This window comes from Solanum stenotomum, chromosome 8 (assembly GCF_019186545.1).
Source record: "Solanum stenotomum isolate F172 chromosome 8, ASM1918654v1, whole genome shotgun sequence".
In the NCBI taxonomy this organism is placed as follows: domain Eukaryota; kingdom Viridiplantae; phylum Streptophyta; class Magnoliopsida; order Solanales; family Solanaceae; genus Solanum; species Solanum stenotomum.
This window is the reverse complement of record NC_064289.1, coordinates 10,527,786-10,545,012: the sequence shown is the minus strand read 5'-3', so window position 1 is coordinate 10,545,012 and position 17,227 is coordinate 10,527,786. Positions and strand designations below refer to the sequence as shown.

At 31.5% G+C, this 17,227-nt stretch overlaps 2 protein-coding genes across 3 annotated transcripts; one reads left to right on the top strand and one right to left on the bottom strand.

The window, feature by feature from the left end:
• Positions 1 to 681: 681 nt before the first annotated feature.
• On the bottom strand, positions 682 to 3,155 carry LOC125873140 (glycylpeptide N-tetradecanoyltransferase 1-like). The gene is made up of 2 exons (XM_049554019.1): positions 3,005 to 3,155; positions 682 to 2,234 (listed from the first exon to the last, which is right to left on the bottom strand). Exon 2 carries the CDS (start codon positions 2,207 to 2,209, stop codon positions 911 to 913), a length of 1,299 nt encoding a protein of 432 aa, XP_049409976.1. The 5' UTR covers positions 2,210 to 2,234; positions 3,005 to 3,155; the 3' UTR covers positions 682 to 910.
• A 964-nt stretch (positions 3,156 to 4,119) lies between these two features.
• LOC125875139 (eukaryotic initiation factor 4A-8) lies at positions 4,120 to 7,390 on the top strand. Of its 2 annotated transcripts, XM_049556232.1 has the most exons (5): positions 4,120 to 4,230; positions 4,979 to 5,048; positions 5,176 to 5,282; positions 5,674 to 6,104; positions 6,533 to 7,390. In XM_049556232.1, exons 2-5 carry the CDS (start codon positions 4,981 to 4,983, stop codon positions 7,166 to 7,168), a joined length of 1,242 nt encoding a protein of 413 aa, XP_049412189.1. In that variant the 5' UTR covers positions 4,120 to 4,230; positions 4,979 to 4,980; the 3' UTR covers positions 7,169 to 7,390. The 2 variants fall into 2 exon arrangements, with proteins under 2 accessions (XP_049412189.1, XP_049412188.1); XM_049556231.1 differs by lacking the exon at positions 4,120 to 4,230 and having other exon boundaries at positions 4,972 to 5,048.
• The last annotated feature ends 9,837 nt before the right edge of the window (positions 7,391 to 17,227 follow it).

Sequence of the window (17,227 nt, the reverse complement as noted above, 5' to 3'; positions counted from 1 at the left end):
TCCAGAACAGTAATTGCCTTTTGACAATAGACAAAGGCAAAAGTAAACCAACGCGCAGTTGGGGGTAAAGAAATCACATTGCAAGTTTGTAAAATCAGTTTCAATGCAAAAAGTGCTTTTTAACTCTTGATGCTTATTTGCTTATCATCAAACCAAAACGGACTTTTTATCTTCTTTTCCACTTTAAGCACGTTTTCATGTAAGTAGTGCAAAATGGACATCCCATGCAAAAAACATATATTCTTGCTAGGTAATTAATTTAGAAACTTGCAGCTAAAGGATCATAAAGGTGTAAAATTTTAAGCATTGCAAGAAGTATTATACATTCTAAGCAACACAGAGTAAAACTAAACAAGAAAAAAATATCACTACAAGAGGAAAGATTTGCATTAAACTTTATACTTTGTTCACAATTAATCTCGTACCTTCCAGATAACAGGAACAATACCAGAGTGGCCCAATTTTTTCAATGTATTTGGTGTAACATTTTATTTTATTTTTGACATAGGTAACAATTTTGTGTATTAATAGTTGGCACTAAAGGTGGATCACAAATTTACATCATGGAGCTACATACAATTGTGTGTACTTAAAACAAAACTAAACTAGATCCGGAGTTGTGCAAAAGATGACAGTTAGTAAGAAATAAGGTAAAGAGAAAAAATTCTTTATCCATGGTTCTGAATATTTAAGATCTTGAAATCAACATGGATGAACTATGTAAGATCAGACATCATAAAGTACAATCAATTTAAGTGCAAAGACTATGTTCAGAAGTTTCACACTTGTGCCTTTATCTATTCATGGATGCAAACAAAGTTTAACAGGGCAATTACGGGGGCTCAAAATGAGACCGAGCACATCAAAAAAAAAAAGCTTCCCAGGCATGTAATTATCTCCCGAGCACAAACTACAACAGTACAAGCCCAAGTTCTGATGGTCTTAAAACATGCTTTATTCGATAGTTGTAGAGATAGTAGTGGAGTTGCCCATCACCGGGGCCAAACTTTAGTTCCTTCAAGAAAGTTTCGTTATGCATAACATCTAGAGCATTGAAAACGTCAAAATCCTTTTTCTTAGCCACTATGAGAGCATCATTCATCAACTGAATCCATGGAGTTTTAGTTGAAACATTGTAATAAGAATAAGCAGCCTTCAGAGTGGAATAATTCTGATTACCAAGAATTGATGAAGGGAGGGTGTAAAAACTGCAGAAGTCAGTGATTTCATGAGACTCGGGGCTTTCAACCAGATAGCTGTCAACAACACCCTCCTTTGGCAGAAGCCAGTGCTCCACGTCATTTTCATCAAAATCAGGTGCAACCACAAACTGCTTCAAGTAATCCCTAAGCAACCGAGTAACAGTGGGAACATCATGGGGCTCCATCTTTCTGAACCCAGGTGTCACGGTCTGATCAGGTAACTTGTAAAGCTTTATTGTGCGGCTCATTGTCATCCTCGCACCAAGCCTAGAAAACCCGACATCGATAAGCTTCTTTGGATTCAAAGATCTATGCCAATATTGGCATGTGGATACAGGTGTTGGAAGAACCACCCCAGCTGTATAAGCAGCTTGCCAAATGTTTTCCAAGTGAACTCTCCTTGTGACCTCTTTTATCATGACAGGAGCAAGTCTCTTTGATCTAAGCTTCTTATGAACACACAGAAAGTTTATCTCCGCCATGACCACGACGGTATCTCTAGCACGTATCTTTGCAGGTACCCCTGTAATAAAAGCAACCAATTTTTTTGAGGTCTTCACTCTGACTCCTATGTGCCAGCTCTTATAGTAACCTGGAGGATGTAGTGCCCATCGAAGAAATTCCTTTGAGTAATTGAACCTAAACATGTTCTCATCATCTTCAACATAATTGTTTGTTAGCAGAAGATAGACCTCACTACACATATCTTCTGAGTCCAAATCACAGGTGGTCCACTCATATGGACTAGGAAGATTGTAAGGCTCATGTTTAACTTCAGTTAAGGGTGTTGGAGGTTCAATAGGACCTTCAGGCAAGCTTGCATCTCCAAGATCCTTGAACTGGCCCACTGGTTGGGTCTCCCAAAACTTATGCCTCTTCGGCAATGAGAGAGATTCTTGTAACTTTCGTGTTAAGGAATCAATTGATACCTCATTACCGCTTTCTGAAGATAAGTTACTATCCGAAGTGAGGTTATGGTTCTCAGCTGCCTTACTATCGTCAGCCATTTTACCAACTTCGGGATATTATTCTCTGCCATAACACAACAAACTATCAAATCCGGCATTCAGTATATAACACATGAACGAACATATTAGCAAATCTATAAGCGATTTACAGCACACATGCTGGCAGAGACCATAAGCGTTAAAAACACTCCACAACCAAAGCCCCATCCAGGAGTTTAAGTCAGTAGAATACAGCGTACCATTGCACCCACTACTTCTTTGTGAAATGGGTTCAGACCTACTATACGTGTATGTAACAATTCTACGCATATAATAGGAGCTGAAGGCAGCGGGTCTGCCATGCTCACAACATTCTGAAGGCAGCAGGTATGCCATGCTCGCAATATTTTGTATTTGTATCAGAGATGAATAAAAACACATCCTGACAAGAACTATTCGAGTTATACTTCTGTATGTATCAACCTATCTAAATGCCGCACTAATATCAAAATAAAATTTTAGGTTTCCCGAGTAAAATGAGCTCAATTATAACTGTTAATGAGAATAACATAATAGCAAGCTGTTTTCTCAGCTGAATTCCACATTGTCAATAGAATCCTGATCATCGATCAAACTTCTACTATTTTTTTCCGCATCAATTTTTACATAATCCAATATCGAATATTTCAAAACGAACAAAAAAAATCAAAACTTCACCATTGGACCAGTGATTCAAACTTGAACAGCTTCTAATGGTAGCATGAAACAGTAGCAAATTCAGTTCCATAAGATCTAAATCATAACAAACCAATTTCTCCAAAAACTAAACAAAAGGAGAGAAAATAAGAATCAAACCTTGCAAATGGTTTGCAGTAGAGTATGGTGACCGAGATCTAGGGTTTCAGAAAGTGATTGACAAAGATGATCGAGAGTACCTTAGAAGACAAAGAAAATTGTTTAGGCTTAGCATTGGAACCAACGAAGGAATATGAAAATTCCAATGGGCCTTGTACTATCCTATTTCCTATTCCTATTGGGCTTTGTCCAATATTCCATTTTGGACTTGTGCGCCGATTAGGTTATTTCGAGATTATAATTTGCATTTATAAGTTTTGAATTAATTCTATATTACTAATTTCATATACTAATACACTGTATTAAGTATTTCTATTGTTTCTAATTTCTTATTCACTTTTGAATTGACATACCTATTAAGAAAATAATGATTGACATAGTGAGTTTACCATTAATTATGAAGTGGATGAATTAAAAACTTAAAGATTTTCAAGAAGTTCTACATTTTTCAAAGTAATTAAATGAGGGTATAATAATGTAAAAAAAATTGTCATTTCTTGATTTGTCAAAATGAACAAGTAATTAGGGACAACTAAAAAAGGAAAAATGAACAATTAATTAAGAAAACTAAAATCCAATATCCTATAAAAATAGTATGGGGTGTATAGCCAAACTCAAATTTACAACTAAACATTATGCTAAAATTTAGTACCAAGTATAATGCATATGTCACTCCTATACTTAGAATTCATACTGATCTTTGATCGTACCTTCAATGAACTCCATCAAGCAATCGAGTGAGATCATTCCTTAGAAGAAACTGGCATTTTTTGATAAGCGGTGCTTGCTTCTCAAGAATTTTTGATCTCTTGAACTTCAACACTCTTTTCAATGATTCACTTCTCCATCTAAAAGGTCCTTAGAATATCGAAACTTATATACACTATAAATTAAAACACTTACGTATATGCAGATAAGATATATATATATATATATAAGAAAATTTCAACGTATGAAATATTTTATGAAATTAACTCTAACGGAACTAATTAATATAATCAAACACGAAATAAAATAAAACAATTAAACAAGGGAAGTGCATGGAATGTTTTGACACCTGTCCTTTAGACCCGTTTTATATGCTTATGGAAAGACCTTTGCCTCTTCTTCATACTTCTCTTAACAGAAAAACAAACAAAAAAATTAAGTGTTTATTTTTAGCTAGCTCATTCTCACTTTCTTATACAACCCTATTACCGTCGACGTTCCTAATTTTATACTAATCAGTACGTTAATCTTGTCTTTTTTTTCCTCATTAATTTTCACATATCTTACTTACTTACACATTTAATTCTTTGATTGTCTCTGTTTATATATAGTAATAATAATTATCGAACAATCCTGGGATCTTATTTGGTTGATTTTTTTTGGAAGAAGCATTAGTTATAACTTGTAATAATGAAGAATGTTATGTTATGTTTCCCAGAAAAATTAATCAAACTTGAGCTGTTGAGAATTTTTATTTTTTTATTATTCATTTTAAGATATAGTTATCGATACGAGATCTGTAGTTTAAGGTTCGAGTAATTATGAGGGCAATGTAATCTACTATGCTTGAGATCCATTAAATTAAACAGGAGGTATGTAAATCTGGATTCATTATTGGTTCATACTGCAAACAGGGGCGGAGTTACTATATTGCTATGTACTAATTTTGATTTGTGTTTGTTATGAATAAATTGTTTAGTTTGGTGTAAAAATTGAGTGCGGGTAAGTATTTTGTTACCTACATTCAAATGTCTGCCCACATGTAGACATAGAAGAAAATACTTGTGTTCAATTATACATGACTGGTAGATCTTTCGACATTTTCGTGAACATATATAGAAGAAAAGCTTATGTCTCTCCCTGCCCTTTTGGTTCCTCAATAAAACGATCATTTCGAGATTCAAGTTTCTTCCTTTATTAATATGGTCATAGATTTATCACTTGTTGTAGTGTTAGTATTCACTTACGCATAAAGGTACATGGCAGTCATGGCACGCGTGGCAACAGATGGAACTCAATTTGATGCTCGACAATTCGATTCTAAGATGAATGATTTGTAAGTTATCATGATATTCATTGCACAGTATTATTTTAGTCATTTCTTCCTTGAATCAATACAATTTTTATATGTTAAATGCTGAAAATTGCACTTGTCTCTATTACTTATATTATATATGGTGCAGACTTGCCGCTGAGGGAAAAGATTTCTTTACTTCATATGACGAGGTTTATGACAGTTTCGATGCTATGGGTCTGCAAGAAAATCTTCTCAGGGGCATTTATGCTTATGGTACTATGTAAACCTTTTAAATTATTGTTCTCAAGTCTAGGGCAGTTCTTTGTTTCTTTACATGTTCAGTAGTTTGAAAAATAGTTGATACATCCAGCTGTTTTTCATCTTATTCAGAAGTACTCCCTCCATTTCACTTTGTCTTACTTTCCTTTTTTTGCAACCTTTTATTTCAACTTTTCACATGGCATGTTTAAGACCACAAGATTCAAAAGTCTTCTTTTACTTTTTTAAACTTCGTGTCATGTCAAAGCCAAAGCCAGACAAACATATTGAAAGAGAGGGAGTACCGTATAGTTGAGAGTTTTCTGAAAAAAAGGTTCTTTTTTGGATTAAAATTGTTGATTGTGTCCCTGATTCCGCCTTTTTTGCTGCATGTGATCTTTTAAAGGTTTTGAGAAACCATCTGCCATTCAGCAAAGGGGTATTGTACCATTTTGCAAGGGACTTGATGTAATTCAACAAGCTCAATCTGGCACAGGGAAGACAGCTACTTTTTGCTCTGGAATTTTGCAGCAACTTGATTATGGTTTAATTCAATGCCAATCATTGGTGTTGGCACCTACTCGGGAACTTGCACAGCAGATTGAGAAGGTAATGCGAGCACTTGGTGACTATCTTGGGGTTAAGGTCCATGCTTGTGTAGGTGGAACTAGTGTCAGGGAGGATCAACGTATTCTCGCAGCTGGTGTTCATGTTGTTGTTGGCACCCCTGGACGTGTGTTTGACATGTTGCGAAGACAGTCCCTCCGTCCTGATTGCCTCAGAATGTTTGTGCTAGACGAGGCTGATGAAATGCTGTCACGAGGTTTTAAGGATCAGGTACTTCAACCTCTACAATTAGATTAATGCATTTTACACCTAAGTATATGATTTGAATAAATTCAGGTTTGAGGTCCCTCGGTTTGCTAATCTGGGATTATCGCTGGAATTAATTCTTTTGAAGAAATCAATATAGAAGATACAGATTTAGTTGACATTAAGATGTTCTTGTACTCCGTTAACCAGTCATCTTAATCATTGTCGGGAATTAGCAATTGAGTTTAGTTACACACTAGTACCTCTCCCATTTATTTGGTTCCTAAGGACATAATGTAAATTGATCATCCCATTGAATTTGTTCCTTCATTAGCTGATTACGATTAGTAAAATTAAATACAGAGTTCATGACCTTTCCCTCTGATTTGATTCGATGCCGACTTTGAGAAATTAGTAAATTTGAATCTTTATCCATGTGACTATATTGGCAGATATATGATATTTTCCAAATGCTGCCTACCAAAGTTCAAGTCGGAGTGTTTTCTGCGACCATGCCACCAGAAGCCCTTGACATCACAAGAAAGTTCATGAATAAGCCTGTGAGAATCCTGGTTAAACGCGATGAATTGACACTCGAGGGTATCAAACAGTTCTATGTCAATGTTGATAAGGAGGAATGGAAGCTTGAGACACTCTGTGATCTATACGAGACACTTGCCATCACTCAGAGCGTTATCTTTGTGAACACTAGGCGCAAGGTCGATTGGTTAACGGACAAAATGAGAAGCCGTGACCACACGGTTTCAGCTACACATGGAGATATGGACCAGAACACTAGAGACATAATCATGCGTGAGTTTCGCTCTGGTTCTTCCCGTGTCCTTATCACAACTGATCTGTTGGCCCGTGGTATCGATGTACAACAAGTATCCCTTGTTATCAACTATGATCTCCCAACTCAGCCGGAGAATTATCTCCATCGCATTGGAAGAAGTGGAAGGTTTGGAAGGAAAGGAGTTGCAATCAACTTTGTGACAACAGACGACGAAAGAATGTTGTTTGATATTCAAAAATTCTACAATGTGGTCATCGAAGAACTCCCTTCAAATGTTGCTGACCTCCTCTGAAAACTTCATCTTTATAAGGTGAGTAAGAAGATAATTTTCCAAGCTTATAGTAAAGAAATCATTTTAAACTACCATTATTATCTAGCGTCGAAAACGCACCCGTGGCATTAATGTTGCTAAGAATTTTGCAGTCAGTATGTAGTAAGGTCTTGGTTTTATTTCATTTCCAAATTCTTATACTTCTTTGGCATTAATTTTTAGTGTAGTTAAGTTCTTGATTAATGTTGTGTTCTTGTTTTAGCACAGAAATATGAATGATAAACTGAGAAGTCTTGATAGTGTTATTTTTTGTTATTATCCTTAATGAGTGTTTATTGATCTTATATTCTTCTTTAAGCTTGTGGAAGTCTTGTCTCTTTACCTTTAACTACTAGAAACAAATGTTTTTTACCTCCGTGAATCCGTGAAAAATTTATGTTAACCAGGTAAATGCATGGTGGAAAACAGATTCTCACTGAAATAGTGGACAACTTTCTATTTTTTCCATATGAAAACATTATTGTTTTTTCTTTTCTGACAAATTCAATCAAACTGTCTTTGAGAATAGCCACTAAACATTATTCAATGGGAAAATCGCGACGATTTTGTAGTGATTATGGAGTAGCATTTCGCCAAATAATTTGAAGAGTTTATTGAAAGGACAGGAAAATATGCTTGTAGCAATTTACCCTAAGAAAAGTAGTTTATCTTTGGCAATATTTTTACTTTTGGTATGCAATAATTAACCAGAATGAGTGATGCCAACTAGTGATTGTAATTAGTGATTGTAATTAGTACTACAGCCATTTATAATGAAAATTTAACCTCATTATACAAAGTTTAATTTGGATCTTTTTAGCTAAAGTTTTTATTCTGTATCCACAAAGAAAAAAGAGAACAAATGATTTTCGAATTGTCAGCTGCACAATTTTGCTTGGCACACTTGAAATGCATTGCATACACCAAAAATGTGGTATTCAATGTATGTGATTGATTAATTCTTGGTTAGTACTTCCTCTTTTTAGTTTTAATTGTCCAGTATTAACTTGATACACATTTTAAATAAATAGAACAATAATTTTATTATATCATCATTTGAATACAATAAATTTAATGATTTAGAAAATGAACTAGAAAATAATAATAGTTAATGATAAGGGCAAATTAGGAATCAAGTACTAATTTTTTTTGAGTTTTTAAATCAAACAAATAAAAATAAATATTTAATTTTAACACAACCGCAAACCACATAAATCCACTAGTTTAGGTCTTAATTATTAAGATTCTCAATAGTTTCAAATATTACTTCATGTACCATATTTTATGCTTAGGATACATGAGTCTGAATCCATGAGATACATGCAGTATTTGTCGAATTTTAAAATTGAGATACAAATTTTATTTATTTAAATTAATTGGTTGGAACTAATTTCATTAATTAGAGGAGTAATTGAGGATTTTCAAAATACATAGATAATTAATTTCATTTTATTATTCTTTGAAATAGTAAATTCATTAATATTATTAATATAAGATAAAAACATGTATATCTTGGTAATGCAATTTGATTAATTTCAAATTATTACTCTTAAAATAATAAATTCATTAATTTGATGTATCTATATCAATATATGATGTATCCAACAAACTAAACACTTAGATACATAAGTGTCCTGCAAGTACATTCATATGTATCATAGAAGTATCTAGCATTAATTTCATGTATTTGTTATAGGTATTTAGTATTAATTTTATGTGTGTATATATATATATATATATATATATATAATATTAATTTCATGTATCTTTTATGTGTATCTAGTACTAATTTGATGTATCAAGTATCAATTGCATATGTTATATCCAAAAACATGTATCTCGAATACATAATAAGCATATACATTTAATTATTTGTATCTAACTATGAAATGTAGTTGAATCACATGAATTTAGGAACAAATCACGACTGTAGAGTATCTGTCGTATCATTAATATCATCGTGTTGTTAAAAATCATGTATCCGAAATTTAATGGTGGATACATATACATGGTCAGACTCCACATTACTAAAAATACAACTCAGATCTTAATTAAGATTACTACTTATTGGATACGCATGTTTCAAGGGCTATATCAAAGTAATATTGGCACTACCAAATCCATGTCACGGTAACCAAAGAAAGCCTTAGAAGAACACCAGCAAACAAAAACTCTCTACAATACTCCCTTTGATCCTTTTGCGTTGTGGCATAACATAATCAAAACTAAGATCCATTTCTTCCAGAGACAAACAATCAAGACCCACTCTGAATTAAAGTTTTCTCTGTAGCAGTTACTTTGATTTGATCTAGTTATAAATAAACAATACAGAATAATATTTGGGTTCAGGAGAATTTGTCGGCCATGGTGATGATATCTTGGGAAGAAGAGAGTAGATTAGCTATTGTTGGAATGAAATTGTACTATGAAATTCCTGAATCATAAAGGAGGAGACATAATTGAGTGATAAATATGGGAGGGGAGAATTAAGAGATAATGGTTGATTTGGAGTGAAAGAGTTAATTAAGCAGATAATTAATCAATCCTAGTTTTAAGATATGTGGGTATCTAATAATCTAATTGTATCTTCAAATAATATATTAATATATGGTATAAAATATTAAAAGTGGTAATATATGTAATTATTTAAAAGTAAAGATAATATTAGTATATATAGTAGTGATGTATGTCTAATAAGGTAGTTTATCCAAAAATAAAAGAGCAACTTTCACATATAGCAAACAAAAAAAAATTGTTTTCTATAGCAAAGTTTGCATAATTGCGCTCCATAGCAAACATATATATGTATAATTCGCTATACATATACAATTGAAAGCTATATCTATTTCGCTATACATCTATACTACCTTAAAAGCATGAACTCCCAAACATGAATGTTGAATTACTATAATACCCCCAATTAAAAATACTCAATTTATTTAATTATGTTATATTAAAAGTTGATACCTTTTCACATTAATGGATTGTGACTTTTGCGATGAGTTGTGACTTTCCAAAGGGTTGTGACTTTTTTGACGGGTTGTGACATTTCCGATGAGTTGTGACTTTTCCAAAGGATTGTGATTTTTTCAAAGGGTTGTGACTTTACCAAAGGGTTGTGCCTTATCCGATGAGTTGTGACTTTTTCAAAGGGTTATGTCTTTACCGATGAGCATGGACTTTTTTGAAGGGTTGCGACTTATCTAATAAGGCACAATAAGAACATATATTCATACTACTATTTGTTAGCTATAAATAGACGGGTTTCCTCTCTCTTTTAAACTACAATTTTTTTAGGTTTTATACTCTTCTTCTTCTTAAAAAATCTCAACTACTAGTTGCAATAGTTAATTAAGTTCGAAACCCAACGAAATTCGAGCTACCACATAAGAAAGAGTTGGTGAATAAATTGTAGCAAATAATTCATCAATTCACACTTATATTTTCCTCTGACGATTTTAATCACATACATACATCAATATTATTTATATCATTTTAGAACATTAATACTCTTTAATTAACCTACATGTTTTATTCATTAAAAAAAAACTAATTACCTACGAATAGTCACAACAATATCTACCTTCATGTTTCTTCAGTCTTAAATCACAACCATTCACTCCTTATAAATTCTTGGGGATCTCTTTTCTGTGACAATTTGAGATCATTTAAAATTTTCATAAATGATTCATCCCCATTACATTGATATGTTTCGCTGAAGTTCTTAGCATTGGAATTTAGGTATTGATTTTCTATTAAAGAAAAAAAGAAGAGAACAAAGAAATATGCAATTATCTCTGAACTTTGCTTCACACATAAATCTTCTATATATAGTGTGTGGGAACTTTCATTTATTTTTCTTATTTTGTTTCTTGAATAATTTCTTTTGTGTTTTCATTTGACAGAGACTTTAAATACACACATTGTTTATTATTTGTTCTAATAAAATAAATAGATAAAGATGTGGGAGAGACAATAATAATAAACAAATACAAAAGAAGCACATAATTGGGGTAAGATATTTCTTGTTTGTATTTCCATCTCTTATTCTTTTATTATCACATGAAGGAGTTTCTTTCTAATTTTTCTAAAACATCGGGCATCAACATAGTTCATTGAATTAATAGTTTTTATGTTAAGTCTATTGTTTCAAAAATAGATTTTCACTTTTACTTATAATATGATAATATAACCATGATAATAATTATATTATTATAGATATGTAAGTAAAAATGAAAGGAGAAAGTAAAGTGTTGTTGGCAAGAGATCTCAATCAAATGAAACACTAGGGTAAATATATCATGAACATATATTTTCACCTTCCTTCTTCATTGGCTATGAATTGATCCACATATCTTTACTTTTTTTATATTTATGTTGAGTTAATTTTATAAAGTATTACTTTCCTGTTATTTTGTGTTCATTTTGATCTAAGAAAATGTTATGTCACAAGATACACTCTTTGCTAGCTATATAAAAATAATAAGAAAATAGTGAATGATCATAAAATGATCTTAAATCAAATTAAAAATTCTACAAATAATACTTTAAATTTTCTTCATCTTTTAATTTTTTAATTGAAACAGTTTAATGTTTTATGTCACGGTAGAACATATATAAGATACTAGATACTCTCATAAGACAACTTCTATATGATATGTATGTGGCAAAATAAAGGATAATTTTCTTTAGAACTAATTATTGACGTAATATACTTTTCTCTATAACATTGTTCTTATAAAAGTATTAACATTCACTATTTAAGTACACTTTTGTTTTTTTGGAAAATTACATCTATATCATAGCCTCACTCAAATATTAATTGAATAATAATATTTTGTACAAGATATATCACGTTTAAATATACAATATTAAAATATTTTACAGTCATAACCTCAAGAGGAAAAGTTAATGTTGGCCATTTTTTTTATCTTGATATTATTTTTCTGTTTTGTTGGTTAAGTTTGTTTTCCAGATTGAGTAAAGTAAAGAACAATACTACTTAAGAAATATCACTTTCTCTCCATATTGAAATTTTTTTAATGCATTTTGAAATGTTTCAATGATATTTGGTCATTTTTTACTCATAAAACAATTAACTCTATGAAAAACTATATTAATCATTTAAAAGCACCTGCCCAATATTCTTTTAGTTATAATTATTTACTAAAAACATTAAATTTAGTAATATTAATTCTATTTTACAACATTGTATACTATATGATATGATACACACGTGCAACGCACGTGCCGTGATACTAGTATATACAAAAAGAAGCAATTGTATAATTCATTGGCTCCTCTTCAGATTTGTATAATTTCGCTGACAGGTCATTTGTATAAATTGTTGTTAGCCTCTCGTTTGTATAAATCATTGACAAAAATATTTGTATATCAAAAATCGCTCTCTTTCGCTTTATACAAACATAAATTATACATTATACAAACATAAAACTGGGCAAGGAAATATTTTTATTGTATAATTATAAGTGTATAAGACGAATATATATGTATTTGCATGTGTATATACAATTTTCTTGCGCTTTGTACAAACAGAAACACAATTTATACAATTATGTTGTATAAAACGAGTAAGAGAGAAAGGCAAAAGAGAACTGGGCAGATGAATATTTTTATTGTATAATTATAAGTGTATAGGTCGAATATATGTGTATTTGCATGTGTATATACAATTTTCTGTCGCTTTATACAAACAGAAACGCAATTTATACAATTCTGTTGTATAAAGCGAGAGAGGGAGAGTGGCGAGCAAGAGTTTGAGGGAGAGAGACAACTGGCAAACAATTTGCTATAGGACACAATTAAATCAAAGTATGGTTATACCATTTAATTTGAATTAATAGTTTGTCATTATGTACAATTTTCCCATAAAATTAGACTAAGGGAATATATATGACAAGTTGGGCTTCTGACCCTTCAAAGGACTCACTATTGAAGTACTCTTTATATATATAATTATATACAATTTCTTCTATTTTAATTTATTTGTTTGATTTTCACTTGACATAAAATAAAAGAAAAGAAAAAAATCTTTTGAATCTTGCGTTTTAAAGTATATAAAATTTACTACTTATTTAATTTTTTTTTTGGTAATTAAACTAAAAATAAAAATAAGATTGAACAAATTGAAACGGAACAGAAGAGTTACATGTCAACATAAATTAGTTGGTACAACTCTACATGTGAAAACAAACTTTCATGTGCAAAGCGTCAATTAAATTGCCAAAAGGTATTTCAAGTTTTCTTGTATTGAAAAACTCTGGAAATCTTCAAATAATAATGTCATATCAAGTCACTTTTCGAGGCTTTTTTTTTGTTTTCATTCGGTGTCCGGAAGCTTACATTGGAGCCCCGATTAAATTTGGATTGTACTAGGGCTCATTCAGTAGTGATACTCCCAACAGAATCTTTTTCATACACAAAGCTCGAAGGGTGAAGTAGTCTCATCACTGCACCACAACCATTTTGATTTCTAGAGGCTTATCCATCATTTCTCTTATTCGATATTCGTATTGGAGCCCAATTAAAAAGTAAGTTATTTGGTACAACAGTCAACATTGACCATCAATTATACAAATGGCATGTGATTGTGAAAGAATGATACACTTAACAGGCCATGCGCCATCAACATTCAAATAGTGGGCTACAACATTTAATTTTTCCAGCCTCATTGCATCATTGAAAAAAATCATCACACACCTTTAAGGTTGGTGGGTGGTAGTACTCAAAAATATTAAAAGCACCACATTGAGCTATTCCTAGGCCAATTAGTCCTTAATACTTATTCCAAACTTAAATTTGAAGCAAAGCCTAGATATTAATCCTTGTTTTTTTTCTTTTTGTTGTGTCCCAAAATGGAGAATTTTAGATCAAACTCAACAAGAGAAAGAAGGGGAGGTCCAATTAGTATGCAAGATTTGAGAAGTTATAGTACTAATTCACATGCAACAACTTCTAGTAATAATAATAATGATTATAAGGAAGTGAAGATGAAGAGGAGCAAAAGCAAAGTGATTTCATCATCTTCTTCGAAGAATTGGAGTTTTAATGATCCTGAAATGCAAAGGAAGAAAAGGGTTGTTGGATATAAAGCTTATGGTGTGGAAGGTAAGATGAAAGGTACACTTAGAAAGAGCTTTAAGTGGATCAAGAATACTTGCAATCATGTTGTACATGGATTATGGTGAGTGGTCATCAATTATCAGTCGAGGGTTTTTCGAAAACAGTTGTTCTAACTTCTACCTCTTCACGAGATAGAAGTGAGGTCTGTGTACATTCTATCGTTCTCAAATCTTATCAATGGGATTATACTGGATATGTTTGTTGTTGGTTGGTAATGTTCTTAATTGTTTGTTTTTCATTTGTCTTTTCATAATTATGCATTTAATCTTTTGTTAATTAGAAACAGTTTTTTCTTTTTTCCCCCTTTTTATCAAGAATGATCTGAGAGTCCCATGAACTCAGATTGTTGTGATCTTGTAAAAATTCATTATCTTAATGTAACAAATTGTTCTCCTCTTCCAATTTTGACTATACTTGACAAGGTGCGATCTTCTGATCAATAAAGTGGTTGAAAATAAAAATAGAATCTTTTAGGTGCAAATTCCAATTAAAGCATTAATATTAGGTGATTTTTTTTTATTTGTTCAAATCTTAACTAATAGAGTTTTATTGATGAAAAACAACTGGTAGTAGTTACTTACATTGGTTCGATTCTTCAATTTAATTTTATTAATAATTATTTAGTTTTTTGTTGGCAGATAGAGAAATTAATTCAGAACATTGGTTCAATTACAGTATTTATTGGCTACTATTACTGATGATTCCAATTAAAATAGTTGTTGCCGCTTTCAATTTATAAGATTTGATTTATTACCAATCAAAAGTTGTCTTATAGTATTTAAACGATAATTATTTTTTTTTAAATGAAGGGATTTAGGACATATTCTTTTTTAGAAAATAAATCTCAACAAGGATTTAAATTAATTTCTTTTATTGGATTTTCATTTTTCTAAATAAAAATCTAACGATGAAATTTGTCAAAAAATAAAAAGAGTAATAACAGTTGGAGTGAAATTGGTTTAAGAAGGCTGTCTCTTTCAATAATTAAATGTAGAGTACTATAATAAATTGTTTAATTGGCAGTCTGTCTTTTGCTGAAAAAGAGTAAAACAGAATCAGTAGACAGATATTTTGAGTCCCACAAAACATGTGCATTCATTGTACTGGAAAACTTCACTGAATTCCACAACCTCCTCTTCTTCTTTTTTAATTTTTTATTCGATATCCATATTCATAATCTGCTTGAATGACTTATTTCTGAGGGCAATGCTTTCAACATGTCTTCCCCCCCCCCCCCCCCCCCCCCCCCCNNCCCCCCCCCCCCCCCGTTTTGGGGCTCTAACCATCCAAAATCTTTGATTAACACTTTGTTTGGATGATTGTTACCTATTGTATCATATCGTTAGTTTAAATAACATGTTTGTTTTTGTTGTTACTTAAAGGGAAAATACATAAAAAGCAAAACTCACTTTAGCACCTTAACTTCACGGGTAATTATTTATCCCCTAAACTTATTTCAAGTGAATTTAATAGCACCTTACACATACAATACCAGTTTCATACTTATGGGTGAAATGCACGCGCGCCACTTAAGTGCCATCTCTATGCCACATCGATGACACGTCGGATAATTGAAAAAAAAAATATTTTTTCTTTATTTTTATTTCCCTACATTTTAAAAAAAAATATTTTCACTATTCACCCATCATCTTCGTTATTTCATTTGGGTCAATTTCTTAACTTCTAAAATTCTGACCAATTCATTCTATTTTCATTACTTTGTAATGATTTATTATTACTTCCATTAATCTCTTTTTTCAGCTAAGTGAAGCTTCAACTTACATCAACAATGGCGCTTTCAGATTTGTGCAAAATTAGTGTGCTTAACTTTTTAGATTTATTGTTAATTTTCTTGTTTAACTTCCTAATACATATCCAGGTATAGAATAAGTAATGTTTAAAGTTAGATGATTAATTATTTTTTAAGGTTCTGACACTTTGTTAATTCTTTATTAATCAAATCATAGTTGAATTTTTTTAAAGATTTGCTATTTTGATTTGAAATTTTCTCTTTTATTATAAATATAAACTACTTAGAAGAAGGGAAAAATCAGAGATAAAGGATGCATAAAGGAACGAGAGGAGAGGGTGTGCAGGTTGTGAGGAAGAAGAAATAATTAAAAAGAAAAAGAAATGAGTTGGGTTTGGGGTGATGGGTGCAAGGAAGAAGAAGAAGAAATGGGAAAAAATAGTATTGGCTGGAAAGGGAAAAAAAGGGCCCCATTTAATTTATTTTTTCTTTATTTACGTGCTGATATTTTTGAAATTTGCCACGTCAGCCATTCGGGTGATATTAAATTCACTTGTAATAAGATTAGGGGGTAAATAATTACCCGTAAAGTTAAAGTGTTAAAGTAAGTTTTGCTGTCAAGTTTCAGGGGTGTTTTTATGTACTTTCCCTTACTTAAATTATATTATACTATATCATTTGAATCTAACAGTAGGTAACAACAAAAAGTCTCATTTTATGTAAGGATCGATTTGGTGTGATCACGTTGTTACTTAATATTTTCTTATCATTTTATCTTTATGTATTATTTAATAATTCTATTTTATACCTTACCGTACTTTTTCCTAGTAGATTTAATTCATATCTTACTTTTCTTATAGGTTTATCATTCAAATTATTAATGTGTGACATTACGTCGACAAAGAACTATACAATATATCTAAACGTTGTAAACTTGTAACCATTAAAATAATACACTACAATACGATATAATACAATACAAAACAATAGGTAACAATTATCCAAACAAACTGAAAGAAGGAAGAGGTTTCAGTCAAGCCAACACAACTCATTATATGAATGATATTTCTGGTTCTTACATTGCATAGAATGACTGTACTTGCAACCTTTTTTTACTACTTGATTGAGGCAGAAAACTGTTTTTAATT